The sequence below is a fragment of the Bombyx mandarina genome, chromosome A1, assembly GCF_030267445.1.
Source record: "Bombyx mandarina strain Sakado chromosome A1, ASM3026744v2".
Classification (NCBI taxonomy): domain Eukaryota; kingdom Metazoa; phylum Arthropoda; class Insecta; order Lepidoptera; family Bombycidae; genus Bombyx; species Bombyx mandarina.
Genome location: NC_143234.1, coordinates 15197167 through 15216959, shown reverse-complemented (window position 1 = coordinate 15216959; position 19793 = coordinate 15197167). Strand labels below are relative to the sequence as shown.

The 19793-nt window shown below is 40.0% G+C and overlaps 1 protein-coding gene across 1 annotated transcript in view; it reads right to left on the bottom strand.

The window, feature by feature from the left end:
- LOC114239822 (neuropeptides capa receptor-like) overlaps positions 1-8809 on the bottom strand; it is a 102229-nt gene extending 93420 nt beyond the window's left edge. Inside the window, exons 1-2 of the mRNA XM_089739805.1 lie at positions 8426-8809; positions 2491-2581 (exon numbers count right to left, since the gene is read on the bottom strand). Of these exons, the coding sequence (XP_089595931.1) occupies positions 2491-2581; positions 8426-8726 (392 nt within the window). The 5' untranslated portion in view covers positions 8727-8809. The remainder of the gene's footprint in view (positions 1-2490; positions 2582-8425) is intronic.
- Positions 8810-19793: the final 10984 nt, after the last annotated feature.

Here is a 19793-nt window from a genome sequence, read left to right as displayed (position 1 = left end):
TCCGGGACCTCAGGCTCTGTCAATGCGGCTTTAGTGAGATGATTGACAGCAATAATGAATTTAAGAGATGAAAGAAAACTAAATGATTTTTATTCATTACTAGCTGACCCAGCAGACTTTGTAGTGCCTCAATCGATAAATAAAAGACCTAGGTAAGCTTTTGTATAAAATAAACTTAAAACAAAGAAAAGGAATCCGTCCTACGGGGGATCAAAGGAAAAACAAAATTGTTGTTTTTATTTAATTCCGAGAATTTTCATATTTATCTACCTTTATCTACCTTTTAAACCTTTTCTGGACTTCCACAAATAATTCAAGACCAAAATTAGCCAAATCCAGCCGTTCTCGAGTTTTAAAGTTTGTAGTCAAATTGAGAAAAAGTTAATATTCTTTATCTTTAATATTTCGAGTATATGTCTATAGTGTAGTCTTGGCGAAATCTGTGACTATAGAAATATAATTAGAGTTTGACTATAGAACCATAATAATGTCCAAACTTATAATTTTAATTAATTATAGTAGAACTTCGATTACTGCGGGAACACTATTATTTGTTAACTTGCAGGACATTTGCTAGCCAACCTTTGTTATATTATAGCGTGGCCATAATCAAATTAGCTAATTAAGTTTCTAAACAATTCATTGTTGACGATCAACTTTGTTCATTGTTGTATGAGCCACTTGCCTACATTGAATCAAAGCTAAGTTGTGTTTCTATTATAGTCCGGAATGTTCGCAGTATGTTTTAACGGTTACTAAGCAAAGTCTTGTGTTTAATTCTGATATGATATTAATGATGAACCGCATTCGAAGGATTAGATATTTTAATAATGTTTATATCTATAGAAGTGATTTAAAAAATCAGCAGGCGCATGTTTCTGACCTCAAATAACGCTGTGGTAAGGAACGTCTGCCATTTCCCTTCCATTTATTTGTGGGTACATGAATTATGAATTGACTTAAACAACAATACTATTTTGCGAAGTTTAGAAATTGAATTTCTCAATTTGAATTACTCCCACGATTACTATTATCCAGTCAACAGTACATACATAGTTTAAGCCTGTAATTGGCAATATTTTCGGGATATTAAAATAAAGTTTTACATTTTGAAAAACGGTGTGGCTGTTCTTTTGGTAAAAAAATGTCTTTGTCGAATTTTTAAGAGCAAACAAAGCTATAGCAACAAAGATCACACGAACGTAATCTGAGTGATTATCACACTAATACCCCTAATTGAAACAATAAATGCGAGAATAACCCATAAAAGTAGCTTTAATTATGTCTAAGAATATACTAAAAAAATACTACAATTACCCATGTTAGGCGTCACAGTATTTAAATTATATGACTTGTAGTAGTTAGTCTTATCTTTATTCTACTAGTACAACACTTATTTATTTGTAACAATTACATGGAACATGAAATTCTACTTTAATTTTCGGCTCCTTTTTCATTTTCCATTCTCGTGCCCCAAATGTCTGACCCCAGAATATAATTTAATAATAGTAATTCGGAATGAACTATTAATAATTCTCGCTTCGTAATAATTAAGTAATATCGTAGCTGTTATTGTTATAATTCGTTAGCAACAGTAGCTTTCATAGCGACAAATTCTTTGAAAATGAAAAGGAAAACTTGTCTTAATTAATGAAAACAAAACAATTACGGCTAAAAGTTATAGCCTCAAAAAAACGTTAAAGAGCTACTTAATTTTTCCGTGAATCACGTTAATTTAATAACAATTTTGTGGAAGATTTTCTTCGAAGCCGAAGGTCTAAAGACTTTTCGTTTGTCACTTGCTTGAAGCGTAGCGAAAATATTTTTTTATTGTAATATTCAGGTAAAGAGTGATTATAGATATCAGGTACCTATAGAACGCCTATGATATATTCTCGGGTATAGAAGCCTCTTGTGAATCCGCATGGGTAGGTACTACTATCCTGCCTATTTCTGCCGTGAAGCAGTAATACGTTTCGGTTTGAAGTGTGGGGCAGCCGTTGTAACTATACTCGAGACCTTAGAACTCATATCTCAAGGTAGGTGGCGCCATTGACGTTGTAGATGTCTATGGGCTCCGCTAACCACTTAACAGCAGGTGGGCCGTGAGCTCATCCTCCTGCCTAAGCAATAAAAAAACCATTTTCTGTTTTGTTAAAATTTTGAATTAGTAATTATCCATTAGATAATTTATTACAATCGTAACCTTTTATTCACTAACTGTATAATAAGATTAATAAGTGCCTATTATTGCTGTGAAGCACTTTTGTATACGTTCCGGTTTAAGGAGTGGTAAGACCATTGAAAAAAAATTGCAATAATAATTGTACTCTACAATTAAAACTCCGCTCCTATATCTCACTCCTTGGTAAATGGCGGCGTTTACGTAGTAACGTTACTGGGTTCCAATAATCATTTACTGACAGGTAAAAAAATGTTCAAATTAATTTGCGGCAGTCAAAAAGGTATCCAGCGAAAAACGATACTTACGCCTCCGATATTAAGGCCCTCAATTTGCAGAACACGAGGCCCAGGCTGTAGGGGTATTGGTGCCAATACACTGACAAGTCGTTCGGGAGACCTGGAACAAAATTTTCAAATTCAAAACTTTCCGAATTTAGAATGATATAATGACTAAAATTTAATTAAAACAAAACTAAATCCCAAAATGTGCAGCTAGAGACTTAAATATTAAATGAAAGACCCCGAAAACACATTTCTTTGTTAGACAAAGTTCACAATAATAACATTTTATAAGAAGACATTTTAAATTCTCAAACGAGCTGACTAATGAAATTGTTTTACAAAACATCGATCTTCGCATGGCTTTATAAAAGATATTTTCTCAAAGATTCTCAACTTTCTCAAATGAAATATTGATAATTATCGATCTTTCTTAAATGAAACGATTTTTTCCCCTACTTAATCGACGGTAGCCTAAGGGGCTATTACAATTGCTCACGGACCGGGAGGTGTGCTCACGGGCTCAACCTGATAGACTTTACTAACATTGGCCATAGCAATGGCAGTGCTTCACTGAATCTACCACTGGATCGGAATCGCGACACGATGAAAAGATCTGGCGAGAACCTCAGTGGGTTGTTTCTATGTACTAGTTTGCAGGAGAGGACGGTGACCGGTGCTTGAAGAGCTTAAAAGCACCAAACTAAAACAACAATTTGTCCTTGTTAATAGAAAACTGATTAATTCATAACGAACGAGTTTACTATTAAGCACTATTTCCATTACCAACTCAAGTTCGTAAAATGGATTGTACCGAATTTCAAATTGAAACATTAAATCGAAATTAATGAAAATTCTATCGAAAGATTGCATTACAATCATCCGTGAACGTTTCTTAATGTAGAGTGATGCTAAAACAAAATCATAAGCAGAACTAAAATGTAAAAACTCGCTCTGTCTTCGTCATTTAGTTTTAATGGAAATTAATGCACTCAAGTCGTAAGCGTTATTGATTTTGCAAAAACTGACACCGTGAATATGATTGTTTTGTTTCTCTAAAGCCATTTTTTGATAGTCGTCACTAAAATTATGGTTTTCGTGGTCCTATTGTGTAGTCGGTAATGTGTGCGAAAGCGTGATTTAAATATAAAAAAGCTGCGTCCGCGGTTTCGCTTGCAACAAAATGCAATTTTATATTAAGACATAAAACCTGATTCAGAATGGTAACCACGTAAGATAATTTTAGGTGAGCATACATACACACATATATCTTTTAACCAAAACTAGCGAGTCTCCACTGTCTCCCACAATTTACAAGGTGTAGAAAAGCGACAACATTATGCTATTTTCATACCGATTTCCAAGCGATTCTAGCAGATCGCTCAAAGAAATTTTTTGGCCTTCTCAAATTACTTCCACGTAAAGTATCTTCTATTTGTTTATTTTTGAAAGTTGAACGTACTTAAATAAACAAAAAACATACGCAGATTTCGAAATTGGAGCTAGTACAACTTATTGGTTTCATATTTTGACTTAAAAACAACATCAAGAGCTGAATCATTATCGAATACATAAATTCGTTAGTAAAGTCTGCGACTGATTGCACAAAGCTCGTTCGTTATTGAAAAATTTCAAAGCAATTACTTTTATTGTAACCGAAATCTGAATTGACTACTAATGTGCTTCTATCATTCGTAGCGAGGCTAATAAATGATTACTTAACTTTTATATAGATTACATTCAAAACTATTTTTAGGGAATTACATTGAAAACTATTTTTACTGGTGGTAGGACCTCTTGTGAGTCCGCGCGGATGGGTACCACCACTCTGCCTATTTCTACCGTGAAGCAGTAATGCGTTTCGGTTTGAAGGGTGGGGCAGCCGTTGTAACTATAATTGAGACCTTAGAGCTTATATCTCAAGGTGGGTGGCGCATTTACGTTGTAAATGTCTATGGGCTCCAGTAACCACTTAACACCAGGTGGGCTGTAAGCTCGTCCAGCCATCTTAGCAATAAATAAAAAATAAAAAAGGGACCCTTTATACTACTTTTGTGGAGAGAGACAAAAAAGGCAAAATAAAGTGTAGTCGCTCTGGACTCAGGTTGTTAGTGTAAATATATACGAAAAAATTATAGGAACAGAAAGTGAATGTCTACGGATAGCATTTTTATTTTTCAACTCTAACTGGGCTTGCTCAAGACCAACCTGAGTGATATTGTCTTTCCGCTTACCTAGAATCACTTGGAAATTACTGGTGGTAGGACCTTTTGTAAGTCCGCACGGGTATGTACCACCACCCTGCCTATTTCTGTCGTGAAGCAGTAATGTGTTTTGGTTTGAAGGGTGGGGCAGCCGTTGCAACTATACTGAGACCTTAGAACTTATATCTCAAGGTGGGTGGCGGCATTTACGTTGTAGATGTCTTAGATGTCTATGGGTTCCGGTTAGAAAGTGGGCCGTGAGCTCGTCTAACCATCAAAACTATAAAAAAAGGTTTCGTCGACTAAAGCCCTGTGAGCCGAAATTGATGTTGTAAGCCATCGGCAAAAACAAATATCATTTACAATATCAATTCAGTTATAACAGTATTCTGTTATAAGTGTTATAATATTATGACCACTCTCAGTTTTCGATATCACGTATAAATACGGTTTTATTTTTTAAATTAACATCACGCCAACCACTGTCCTTTTTTTTAAGTCATTTACGTTTCTTTCCACGAAAAAAAGTGTTTCTATAGCTAGTTTCATTCGGGGTTGTGTCGTCACAGCAAGAGGGTCAGGTGTCCACTTAAATGCCAGCCAACTTCTCTGTGAAAATTTCTGTTTTTATATAATTGCCTCGTTTACCGTACCTACGTAGAATTGAATTGTTTTCTTTAGATTTATCGAATAATTTGAAGTGATTTACAGAGGTGTGGTTTAAGGAAGAAAGTCAGGAAAACGAAGACAGGCGCTGTAGCTGGTGAAATCTAGGATAGTACAATTACTTATTGTCCGGGCTCACAATACGCCTTCTACTACTACACTAACTACCTAACTAACTACAGAACAAAAAGCGGATTCAAAAATATTGGAGGTCATCAACTGGGCAAATCTGTACATCGCAAATGGTCAAAGACTTAAACTTCACAAAACAACTAAACTACCATCTTCTTCTGTTTGACTTCGCACACAAAAAAACCGCTACGATTATCAATAAATAAATCTTAATCTCACGGATTTTTTGTAATTTCTAGGTCTCTGCAAAGATCTTTGTTTTTTATGAGTTTTATCGTGTGTCCATTGGAAGTTATTGTGTATCCACATATAATTTTAAGCCAATTAAGTTATGGCTATATATTAAACGTTATGTTTCATATGTCTTCCTTAAAAGATATGTGAAAAGAGCCCTCAGCTATAGTAACTACACAGTCCCTGTGTATCTGGTATTACTGATGACGCACGATCGACGGTAATCAATCAACATCAGGCACAGGGGGTACTCTTCGGGCTTAGAAGACGAAAATGAACGTAACCACCCACAAATCTAGGCTTCGATAATCCCTAAAGACAGACTGCTCTGTGAGAGATCTTCGTCAAAACTTAATCATAAATCCGTCGCTTTTTCAGAGCGAGTGTGCACAATGCGACCTTCGCTACAATTAACTGAAGCATTTTAAATATGGCTCTGAATGGATATTTTGAATTCACAACTGAATGAACCCCAATGATTTTATACGGTCTTCGTTTTTTTAATTATGAATATAACTTTTTGACAGTCTTCTTACTTACAAAGCTCCTATAGCTTATTATGAATAAGACCGAGAATTTACAAAATAATATCTAAGGCACGTTCCAATTTTTCTACCTAGGTGGAAATTAAGCTCATTAGTGACGAAAACGTGATCGCGATCAACTCCCGGGAAGAAATGACGGCGTATAATTAAATTAAACACGCCCGAATATTTAAATTTACATAATTAGGGATTTGGAGGTCTAGTATTTTTAGGATCCGCGAGTAATTTCCTTCCTGTTCATTTCTGACTTGCTTACAATTATTTAGTCCGGTGTCGCCCTTTCAAGTCGTGCTGTAATAGAATTTTCTTTAGTTTTCGATAGTCATAGATATAATTAAAACTGCTATTTACGGTTTAGTCTTGCTTTTTAGTCATTATTTTATTTACTATAATTAAAATTGTTATAAAATAATATGTGAATAGGTGCCTGCGTCAGATTTTGAAAATCTTTTGGCCTGAGAAGATCACTAACAAAGAGCTGTGGAGGATCACTAAGCAGACACCAATGGAGAAGGAGATCCTTACGCGGAAGTGGCATTGGATTGGTCACACTCTGAGAAAGCCCGATACACACCTATCAAAGAGAGCACTGACCTGGAAAGTGTCTGGTAAAAGGAAGAGAGGCCGCCCCAGAACAACTTGGCGTCGCTCGGTGGAGCAGGAGCTAGGGGTCTTGGGCATGACGTGGGAGGAGCTAGAACAGACTGCCCAAGACCGATACAAATGGAAAAATTTGATTCGAGCCCTACACCCCAGCAGAGGGTAATAGGAAAGCATGATGATGATAAAATAATATAATATAATGATAATAAAAAATATGAGATTAAACTCTAAAAATCGTTTATAGTTGTGGCGTTCTGAAATGCATGTTAAATGAATCTAATAGTTATTTTGAAGGCGTAGGTTTTTTTCTAATTAATCAAATAGATACTTACTAGGTAAGATATACGCGGGATATTCTGATATTTTTAAAGCATTTAAAGAACAATGGGGCAGATCAGACCAATGAAACTCGGATACGCCCTTAATGAATTGTTGCAAATAATTCTTTAAATGAATTCAGTAGTCGGAATTTTAAATAAAATGGTAATAAAGTGGTATACAGAATATATAATAACACCTTTTACTTTGCACCAAAAATGAAAAAGTATAAAAAAAATTAACACTAAAATAAAAATGCCTTCAATGTCCATCTGGTCTCATCACCTAAAGCAGCCTCTTGAATCATCTGCACGTCTATTTGATCTCTCTTAACTTAATAATGCATTTACGTGACTAAAATAATATAATTTTTTCAAACTTAATTTATGACATTCATTCATGAAAGGAGCTTTACAACGAATCCCTAGTGGCCAGCAGCATAGCAATAGTCCATGAGCAACAAAAACCACATGTAGCTCACCTGGCGTGGGCCCGTCTTACTACAAGTTCCAGAAAAATCATAGTATTCATGTTTCTATCTTGTTCATTGTTCCCTCACTGCTTAGGACGAGCGACCACATGTGACTTTCCTCCATAGGTTTCGGTCATGGGTGGCATGGACCGCATAGTCTAGGCTACAACCAACCGCTTTCTTAACTAGATCTGACCAGCTGACTGGTGTTCTGTCCACGGCGCGCTTGCCTTCTATGCGATCCAAAATTATGAGCTTCTCTAATTCATGTCTGGGAGACCGCATGATGTGTTCGAAGAAGCTCACAAGACGTTCTTGGCAGATGGCAGAGAGAACCATTCTACGCATTATTAAAAACTACTAGTAGTCCGCAGGTAGTCGAAATTACACTATAATTAATTGAAATTATAAGTTTGTACACTATTATGATTATATTGCCAACGTTTATTAAATATACTTCTATTATCACAGATTTCGCCAAGACTTCACTTTAGACAAATATTAATAAAGACAAACAATATTTAATCTATTCTTAATTTGACCACAGACTTTAAACAATAAGAAACGTTTGACAATAAACAAATAGTATGCATGCGTGTGTGTGTCTAATACATGGCAGTACGTGTAATGTTTTATTTTTTATTTTTTATTTAATGTATTTTTATGCATAATTTAAAAAAAAAATACTGCACTCCTCTACTAAATTTCATATTCGTCCGTCCGCGCAATTTTCGTAAAAAGGGGTACAAAGTTTTTGCTTTCTCACGTATTAATATAAAGATACTCACCGAACATTAACAACAGCAGGTCACTAATCGCCAAACTGAACAAGTAGTAATTAGTTGCCGTATGCAGCCCTGGATGTTTAACTATGACCACACAAACACACACGTTTCCGATCACGCCAGTAAGGAAAATCACCACTAATACAATGCTAATAGGGATTATTTCCCTGAGAGGCAGCCTCCTGGAGCCCATTAGCCACCATAGCATTTCTTCTTCAGTGCAATCAAAACGTGAAAGATTGTTGCACCGTTCGAAAAACTCATCATAAGTCTCGTTTCCACGAAGGAACGAACCAGTATCCATTTTTGATAAAAATAATAATTATTCCGCGTCCAGATAAACAACTGTTTCAACGAATATTTAAAAGTTTAAAACAAATATCTAGAATGTTTTTAAAAATTATTTTACGTTTTGAGTATGTTTTTTAAAAAAAAAGAAAAGCATCTTATAGTTTGAAATAGAAAGCCGTTACGTATTTTTTACGTAGATAAAGTTGTCCGCACGACGGAGACATGTCGTAACGGGGATCTTTATCAAGGCGAACTGACGCACGGCGACTCCGTCACATCTCGTACACTTCATTCGACAAAATTTAATACAGAGTCGCTACTGCATAGTATTTCGGACAATCTGGACAATCACAATACTCAGCGTAGTTTGTACATGTTATAAATGCTCGTGAGTTATGTAGAAATATATATTAAGCCAATCTGCGATTGTAATAACTATGTACCTGACAGAGGAAAGGCTGGCTTCAAGTGTTCGCCATTTGGCTTCGGAATCCTACAAGACTCAGGACTATCCTTTTTTTTCCTACCTAAGCTGATGGCCTAGAGAGAATATTTCAGCGTAGCCTTAACTAGTAGGTGAACTCACGGGGCTCAAACCTGACGTCGTTGCTAACGCTAACCCTAGCAAGGGCAGTGCTTCGCAGAATCTACCATCGGATCGAAAACGTGACCCACTGAGAAGATCAGTGGGCTAATTTACGCGCCGTAGAAATAAAGTCTTGCCATCAGTAACGTTTACAAGAACTTTCACGATGAAAGAATCATCGTTATTCAAATTTATTTTATCAACAAGTTCGACGATTTAGGGCGTTTTTGTAAGCCCCAGGCAGGTACTCCGATCCAAATTTTTTTTTTGTTGCTTAGATGGATGGACGAGCTCACAGCCCACCTGATGTTAAGTGGTTACTGGAGCCCATAGACATCTACAACGTAAATGCGCCACCCACCTCGAGATATAAGTTCTAAGGTCTCAGTATAGTTACAACGGCTACCCCACCCTTCGAACCGAAACGCATTACTACTCCACGGCGGAAACAGGCGGAGTGGTGGTACCTACCCGTGCGGACTCCCAAGAGGTCCTACCACCAGTAATTAGTGCTGCCACGAAGTAATATTGAGTTCCAGTTTGAATTCAATTGAAACCTCATGTTTGATTGATTGTACATGGATTCTGGTTCCCTTTAACAGAAAGTGGACTATGAGATCATATTACCCGTTAAAGTAATTTGAATACAAATTGTCCGCCGAATTATTAATTTTTTGAAGATAACAATGGTCTGTCCATCTATTCTACTCTATCGAATTGCAATTCCGATGTCACTTCTCAATGTGACCGGCATTCTAAAGAAGCTCGTGTAACTCTATTAAAAACGTGACTGGTAAATCTATAGACCTACGTTTGCGATAATGCGATTTATCATCATACATATTGATCTAGGAAAATATATAGCAATCATTACGTCATACATAACTGAAAGCATGCATCTGGATGTAACATGAGTAAAATTTGCAAGACTTTTTACCTATAAAGTCAGAATTTATATTCAAAGGTCCCAAATTAGCATTTTCTCTAGAGGCATGGGTACTTACAAAAAACACACAAACGAGATCAAAACAAATACACGCTAACCCCGAATACCAAGTAACTTTGGAAAACTGACCTTAAACTTTTAATAAAGTGATCAAGGTCAAAAGACAAAATTTATTGATAGCTATCATTGCTAGAAAAATTCAGAAGATAGGAACATGGAACGTACGTGGTTTGCTGAAACCCGGTAAGATTGACATTGTGGAAGGGGAGGTGACTAAGTGTGATTTGTGTATATGCGGACTAAGCGAAACACACTGGAGAAACAGCGGACATTTCTTCACAGAGAACCATGCTGTATACTTTTCTGGAAATGACAATGATAGTCAGAACGGGGTGGCAATTCTTGTTCCAAGGCATAAGAAAAATTGTGTAATAGGATACGAGCCAGTTAGCGACCGCATCATATCTATGAAACTGAAAGCGTCGCCTGTAAACCTAAACCTTATACAGGTATATGCCCCTACTAGCACTGCACTACCCGAAGTTTTGGAGAATTTTTATAGAGAACTGCAGATAGTGATTGCGAAAGTCCCCAACAGAGAGCTGCTTGTTATAATGGGTGATTTCAATTCGAAAATTGGAGCTAACTCCAATTTGTATAACAACTGTGTAGGGAAATTCGGGCTTGGATTGCGAAACGAAAGAGGTGAAAGATTGATGCGGTTCGCAAATGAAAATGGCCTGACCGTGGCGCACAGCTTATTTCAGCACCACCCTCGTAGACTGTACACCTGGACATCACCTGGAGGAAAGCACCGTAATCAGATCGATTATATACTAATTAGATCTCGTTGGCGCACATCTGTTCTTAATGCCCACACACTACCTGGGGCCTGTTGTGGTTCGGATCACGAACTTCTGGTCGCAAAAATTCGACTGAAGCTCAAGGCTGCCCGATCTCCTAGAGCGCAAAGGAGGATCGAAGTAACAGATAGGGCAAAGTTTACTGCGGCGTTCGAACGGAAATGGACAGAGTGGACTGACGTCAATCACAATAAGGCTACACCGGAAATGTTATGGAGCAAGGCTAAACAACTCATTCAAAATGCAGTAATAGAGTCCAAACCAATATCGGAAATGCGCAAACGCCAACACTGGATGACCGATGGTACGCTCGCCCTAATTGAAGAGAGACGTCGAAAGAAAGCTCAAGGCATAGACACGAACAAACTGAATGTATTGTCTGCCAATATTCAGGCCAGCTGCAGACGAGATCATAACTCTCATCTTCGTAACATTTGTGAAGAGGTCGAAAAACATGCTATGAAGCATGAATCTAGAGATCTCTACCACAAAATACGGTTCATTACCAAATCACTGCCATCTAAGACCTGGGCTATTGTAAATGATAAAAACGAACTGATAACAGAGTTGGATCAAATCTCTGAAACATGGAAGAGTTACTGTCAATCGTTATTCCAGGATCCACAGTCACGGCAATTTACAAGTACAGATCCAAACGATGAGGACTTGGAGCCAAGCATTCTCCTGTCTGAGGTTAGGGCTGCTATAAAACACCTCAAAAACAGGAAAGCGACTGGTAGAGATGCAATTCCTATTGAAACAATAAAAGCCTTAGGAGAACGCGGTGACCACATATTTCATAAGATATGCAACAGGGTATGGCAGACGGGAGTTTGGCCGTCGGAATGGACACATACCGTGTTTACTCCCCTGCATAAAAAGGGCTCTACGAAGAAATGTAACAACTATCGTCTAATTGCTCTTACATCACATTCTAGCAAAATTATGTTACATATTCTGAATGAGCGATTAAAAACCTATCTGTCCAAAGAGATTGCTCCGGAACAGGCCGGTTTCGTGAGGGGGAAAGGCACTCGGGAACAAATTTTCATCGTACGTCAGATAATTGAGAAAGCAAGAGAATTCAACAGGCCGACATACATTTGTTTTGTTGACTTCTCCAAAGCGTTTGACTCGGTGAAATGGCCTGTTTTGTGGAAGACCTTACTGGATCTGGGGACACCGAAACATCTTGTGCACCTACTGAGACGCTTATATGAGAATGGTACGGCCTCGGTGCGCGCGGATGACGTTCTCTCTGATAACTTCCATCCAAGTGCTGGGGTTCGCCAAGGTTGCATTGTATCGCCGCTCTTATTTAATGCGTACACAGAAATCATAATGCGCATAACTTTGGAGAACTGGACAGATGGTGTAGCAATTGGGGGGTATAGGATTGCAAACTTGCGATACGCGGATGATACCACCTTGTTTGCAACTGATGCGCAATGCTTGGGGGAGTTACTGTCGAGGATGGAACGTGTGAGCCTTGAGTTTGGATTAAAGATTAACCGCAGTAAGACCAAGGTGATGATTGTCGATCGCGCTATGAATAACTCGCCGGACGTGACTCAAATAGCGGGTTGCGACGTGGTCCAGTCCTACATATACCTTGGGGCGTTAATCTCAAATAATGGCGGATGCATGGACGAAATCAGAAGGCGCATGGCTGTCACGAGGTCGGCGATGGACGGGCTGAGGAAATTATGGAGAAATAGAAACATAACCAAAACCACAAAAATCAAGCTCGTTAGAACACTAATATTCTCTATATTTCTATACGCTGCTGAGACGTGGACCGTGCGAGACGTGGAAAGGAAGAAAATAGACGCTCTGGAAATGTGGTGCTGGACAAGAATGCTTGGAGTTTCGTGGACCGACTTTCGTACAAATGTCTCGATACTTCAGGAACTCGGCATCAAGCAGCGTCTATTTGGTATAGTACAGTCTCGAATGGTGAATTTCTTCGGACACGTTTCGCGACGAGATGGTCGGTCCATAGAACGCCTCGTTGTACAGGGAAGCGTTGATGGTACAAGACCGCGCGGGAGGCCACCAATGCGGTGGACCGACCAAATTAAAACTGCAGTGGGAGGTCCCTTAAATGAGTGCAGTAGAATGGCTTCGAGCAGGGAGAGATGGCGCGACATCGTGAGACGCATCAAGTCTGCCCCTTCCAACACTACATGACGATCACGACCACTCTGTCAAGAGTGACACGACTGAGAAGAAGAAGAAGAAGAATCATTGCTAGGTACAACGACATCTCTAATCCTTCTAACCCTTTTCAACGCTGTAGCGGCCTTTCTCTAGTGCTTGGAAAAAAATCTAAGTCGTCGTGGCCTCACCCCAAAAGTGAGCCGCGGGCGCGGAAGGCCCATTCTCGGCGGTCCGTGCTCGAGTCGTGGTTGAGGCGGTTGGCCAACACCACGTGGAGTCTACGGACCGTCGATGCGGTTTAGCCGGTCTTTGATGACTGGGTGAATTGTGGCGAAGGACAATTCACCTTTCATCTGCTGCAGGTGCTGACCGGGCACGGATGCTTCGGGAACTGCCTGCGCCGAATAGGAGCTGAGCCGACAACGAGGTGCCACCATTGCGGACACGACCTGGACACGGCGGAGCATACGCTCGCTGTCGCAAAGATAGTACCGGACTTGTCGCTGCCTGACGTCGTGGAGACCTGGAAAGCTATGCTCGACTTTTGCGAGGACACCATCTCGCGGAAGGAGGTGGCGCGGCGGGGCGAGTGAGGCAAAGCTCTCCTTATTACGCAGAAATCCACCGCCGCCAAGCAGGAGGTCGAGACCAGGGTCCCATTCGTGGCCCGGCCCCCTAATAGCTTCGGGTTCCACCTGCTTTGTGCGGGGGAGGACCCAGGCGTGGGGTGGCGTGCGCGGCACTCTCGCCCGTGATAGGAAGCCGGGTGATGGTAGGCCGCGTTCCCCCAACCGCTCCGGGGGAAGGTGGAGCGTGGCGCCATTAAGACGGGCTCTCAACCGGTAACCAAGGTGATGTTCAACTTCCACATCCCACATACTCCCAATTCAAATAGCCCCAAATCAAAAATCCTCCCAATCCAAATTCTCCTGTACAATAAAGTCGTCGCGGCCTAAAGGCATTAATGCGACAATGCCTGCGTCCAAATCCTATAAGCAGGTATGTACGTATTTTTATAAACAATACATACACAAATACACAAATACATGCGTTTTTAACACGGATAAACAATTTCGCTGATGGCAACATTGTGTAATAAACATTAAACGAACGATGGTTTGCTACCGCGCACAATAGCGGTTGGGAACCATCGCTGGCGCGATTCTTTAATTTCCTTAACACATTCAAGCCCATAAAAAAACCGACATATAGAAGCATTTCGGTCAAAATTAATTACAATGAATGAAGTCGTCGTGGCCTAAAGGATAAGAAGTCCGGTGCATTCGTGTTGAGCAATGCACCGGTGTTCGAATCCCAGGCAGGTACCAATTTTTCTAATGAAATACATACTCAACAAATGCTCACGATTGACTTCCACGGTGAAAGATAAACATCGTGCAATAAAAATCAAACCCGCAAAACTATAATTTGCGTAATTACTGGTGGTAGGACCTCTTGTGAGTCCGCACGGGTAGGTACCAACACCCTGCCTATTTCTGCCGTGAAGCAGTAATGCGATTCGGTTTGAAGGGTGGGGCAGCCGTTGTAACTATACTTGAGACCTTAGAACTTATATCTCAAGGTGGGTGGCGCATTTACGTTGTAGATGTCTATGGGCTCCAATAACCACTTAACATCAGGTGAGCTGTGAGCTCGTCCACCCATTTTAGGAAAAAAAACAACATATTCTAAAAACCACATATAATATTTCACAAAATTGGTACAAAATTAACCTTATTTTTTTTAAATGAATAATACGAGAAACTGTTCCGTGACAAACGAAATGTAGGGATACATCTCATCACCGTCTCCTTCGAGGCGGCGTGCTTGCTCGCCGGGGCGCCACCCTGGGACCTGGAGGCGGAGGCGCTCGCTGCCGATTACAGGTGGCGTAGCGACCTCCGATCTAGGGGGGAAGGGCGCCCCGGCGAAGGTGTAGTTCGAGCGCGGAGGCTCCAATCTCGGCGGTCCGTGCTGGAGGCGTGGTCTCGCCGCTTGGCGGACCCGTCGGCCGGCATCCGTACCGTCGAGGCGGTCCGCCCGGTTCTCGCGGACTGGGTGGGCCGCGACCACGGATGCCTCACCTTCCGGCTGACGCAGATGTTGACCGGCCATGGGTGTTTTGGCCGGTACCTCTTCAAGATAGCCGGAAGGGAACCGACGGCGCAGTGCCACCACTGCGCGGACCGCGACGAGGAAGACACAGCGGAACATACATTGGCGCGTTGCTCTGGATTCGATGAGCAACGCGCCGCCCTCGTCGCGGTTATAGGAGAGGACCTCTCGCTGCCGCGCGTCGTGGCTACGATGCTCGACAGCGACGCGTCCTGGAAGGCGATGCTCGACTTCTGCGAGTCCACCATCTCGCAGAAGGAGGCGGCGGAGCGAGAGAGGGAGAGCTCTTCCCTTTCCGCACCGATCCGTCGCCGTCGAGCCGGGGGCCGGAGGCGGGAATACGCCCGTACGTCCCGGCCCCTGTAGGTGGCGGCCTCCCCCCGGTGAAGGTCAAGGGGCGACCTGAGGGGGTGAGGCCGCGCGGCGCGCTACCAGCACTCTAGCGCGCTGCCGTGGAGTGAATAGAGCGACCGGTCGACGGTGTATCGCGTCCCGACCCGGCAGGCTGGTTCTGGTCCAGCGGGGTATTCCGGGACACCAGCGGCACCGTCTGGGCGGCCCGACGGGCTGCCGTACCGAGACGGCCGACGTTTCAGAGCCTTCGATTCGCCTCGAAGGCTCCGTCGGCTGGGCGTCCTTGGGGTGAGCCGCGCCGTCTGGTTGTAGTGTTGACCGCGGTAGCCCCCCTACCTCATCCGGGTTCTGACCTCGGAGGGGATCGGACGTCGGGTGTAAGAGTGCAGGGGAGTCGTTTAGTGGGTGGGTCCTAAAATCCTTGGGCCCGCGGTCTGCTCACAACACCATGCAGATCGTTGAGTCTCACATACCCCGCGCGCCCCTTTTGCGCGGGGACCTCGTAGGAGGTTCGGCCCTCTACCCGAAAAAAAAAAAAAAAAAAAAAAAAAAAAAGGGATACATCTCATACATCTGAGAGAGTATACGGAAAGTTTTGCGTAACTCATAAATAAAAACAATTTATATGTAAAGTAAGATATTTTCTGCTTTAAACGAATTCATCATTTTAATTAAAAAGCTTTTTCATCCGTTTATATTCAAAATCTATTCCATATATTTATTACTAGCGACCCGCCCTCGCTTCGCTTCGGAAACATTAAAACACACATGAAACCAAAAAAATAAAATAAAATAAAATATAAAAAAAGTAGCCTATGTTCATCAGGGACAATGTCGGCTTCTAATGGAAAAAGAATTTTTCAAATCGGTCCAGTAGTTTCGGAGCCTATTCGAAACAAACAAACAAACAAATCTTTCCTCTTTATAATATTATTAAGTATAGATAGCGACCCGCCCTCGCTTCGCTTCGGAAACATTAAAACACACATGAACCCAAAATAATAAAATAAAAAAAAAAAAAAAAAAGTAGCCTATGTTCATTAGGGACAATGTCGGCTTCTAATGGAAAAAGAATTTTTAAAATCGGTCCAGTAGTTTCGGAGCCTATTCGAAACAAACAAACAAACAAATCTTTCCTCTTTATAATATTAGTATAGATAGCGACCCGCCCTCGCTTCGCTTCGGAAACATTAAAACACACATGAAACCAAAAAAAAAAAATAAAAAAAAATAAAAAAAAAGTAGCCTATGTTCATCAGGGACAATGTTGGCTTCTAATGGAAAAATATTTTTTCAAATCGGTCCAGTAGTTTCGGAGCCTATTCGAAACAAACAAACAAACAAACAAATCATTCCTCTTTATAATATTAGTATAGACTAGCGACCCGCCCTCGCTTCGCTTCGGAAACATTAAAATACACATGAAACAAAAAAAAAAAAAAAAAAATTAAAAAAAGTAGCCTATGTTCATCAGGGACAATGTCGGCTTCTAATGGAAAAAGAATTTTTCAAATCGGTCCAGTAGTTTCGGAGCCTATTCGAAACAAACAAACAAACAAATCTTTCCTCTTTATAATATTAGTATAGATATAGATAGCGACCCGCCCTCGCTTCGCTTCGGAAACATTAAAACACACATGAAACCAAAAAAATAAAATAAAAAAATTAAAAAAAAGTAGCCTATGTTCATCAGGGACAATGTCGGCTTCTAATGAAAAAAGAATTTTTCAAATCGGTCCAGTAGTTTCGGAGCCTATTCGAAACAAACAAACAAACAAATCTTTCCTCTTTATAATATTAGTATAGATTATATATATTTTTTAACTATATATTTTTTATGTTTAAGAGATTACTGGTGGCCCGGAGGCGTATGATTAGTCTGGAGGCACGGTTTTCGGGAGCTAATTGACAGTCAGACCACAATACTACTAAGTTCTGTCACTCATCTGTGCAACAAAATTGTAAGAAGCTGTCACCTTCTAGTTCTAGCTCCGTAAATGTCAAATCTTGTTTTTTTTTAAATGGCGAAAAACATAGATGTGGTTTTGGCTGTATTTATGATTTGTTACGATCTCAACCGTTGTAGAAGCTAAAAATGACTTTGTCTTATTTCCGGTGCGTGCTGTAGTCTTTTCATTGATCTTGATAAAACAAGATGTCTTAGTAGTTTTTCCTTGACCAAATACATAAGCAAAGAAAACAGTATTTGTGAAAGAAAACTATTTTATTCTTCAATTGGAACCGTAACTTATCTTTCTGTTATAAGGTTCTGAGGTGGAGACTTTTTAATTAAGACCTATTTTACCACACTTAGTACAATATAGTAAAACAAAAGAATTCTATTTTGAATTGGACATAACCGTCAGATTTGGGATATGAAACCAGCATTAGAGAGATTAGCTTTCTGATACGCGTTATGAAATATCAGAGAGGATTGTTGAACAGGCAGAATAGAATCAAGGGTTAGAATGATGAAGTTCATAGACCACTTATAACAGTACGCACGCGCAAACATAAGTCCGTCGCGTTCTTTGCGGAATGTAAAAATCTAGGGATGCTTCATCTCATATTACAATGTCATACTTGAAACATCTGTGATTGTAGTTTTACAATATTTTTAAAACAACAAAGTCGAGCCTGTTTTCTTTTAGGATTAAGTACACGGTTTTCACGAGTAGACGGAAATAAATTTTTATTTTTTCGTAATTTCATAAACTTTTAAAACAATATCCCTTAACTTCGCCTTGGTCGGCTAATAAGAGACCATTTATGATATTTTCGGGGTATGTGCGACATAGCCGATAGATAGATTAGAAGGATTGATGAGGGGTGAACTGACCAGATAGCGAAAGTTTGACACGTGACGCGGGTTCACAAGCTGCGATCGGTCGCGTGAAACGCACCCTCTCCCACAATATCACTAATGGATATTTTCATTGTGGCACTTTGATGATTGTTTACAAAAACATTCCTCTGTTTCTCGCTGCTGACGCTTCAGTCTGAGAGATAATTCTTTTTGGTATTTGGTAAATATTTAATTATTAATATTGGTAAACAAATAATTTGGTAGTGGTAGGACCTCATGTGAGTCCGCACGGGTAGGTACCACCCTATACTGAGACCTTAGAACTTATATCTCAAGGTGGGTGGCGTATTTGCGTTGTAAATGTCTGTGGGCTCCAGTAACCACTTAGCACCAGGTGGGCTGTGAGCTTGTCCACTCATCTAAGAAAAAAAAAAAAATACAAAATGTGTGCAATTCACACGTGGTAGAAGTGAAACCTTCCAAAATTAAAATACAATTATCCTAAACGTCTTAAATATATGTAAAATTTTGTCATTAGTAAATAATTGTAAGGTAGCGCCCTCTGTGAATTGATATTTTAATTTCACGTATAATCCTAAATTAAAATTCACTACAAGAGCTTTCATACACACGTTAGTATTAAAAAATCTCACAGATGGCGCTGTATTAAATAGTATGTATATTTCTGTCTCATTCTTTGCTGGCTTCATCCTACACATTTTTGTATTTGTGTCTCTTACCTGTCGTTTTTTCCGTTGCATCCGGTTTGAAATCACAACGATTCTAAAGAAGTTTTCACTTCAAAACAATTTGGGACCATTCTCTGCTGTTTTTTAAAATCTATTTTCTTTTTCGTTCAGTGCCTAGCTATTGATGAATTTTAGTGCTATCAATATTAATAAAAAAAATAATTAAACAAAAAATTAAATGTAATAATTTTTTTCAATCGCTTAGGTTGTTGGGCGAGCTCACGGTTTACCTGGTTTATGTGGTTACCGGAGCCTATAGAGATCAACAATGCAAATGCCATCAGCCTTGGGACATTAGTTCTAATTTTAAATTTTTAGAACGGCTGCCCTACCTTTCAAATGAAATTACTGTTTCACTTTAGAAATAGCAAGATTGTAGTTCGTACCCGTACAGACTCATATGATATCTGACCACCAACAAATGTAAAATATGCAATGTGAAATGTAGTGTGAAAGTTTTGTGACAATGATTATCTGAAAGTTTTGTGATAATTATTATGG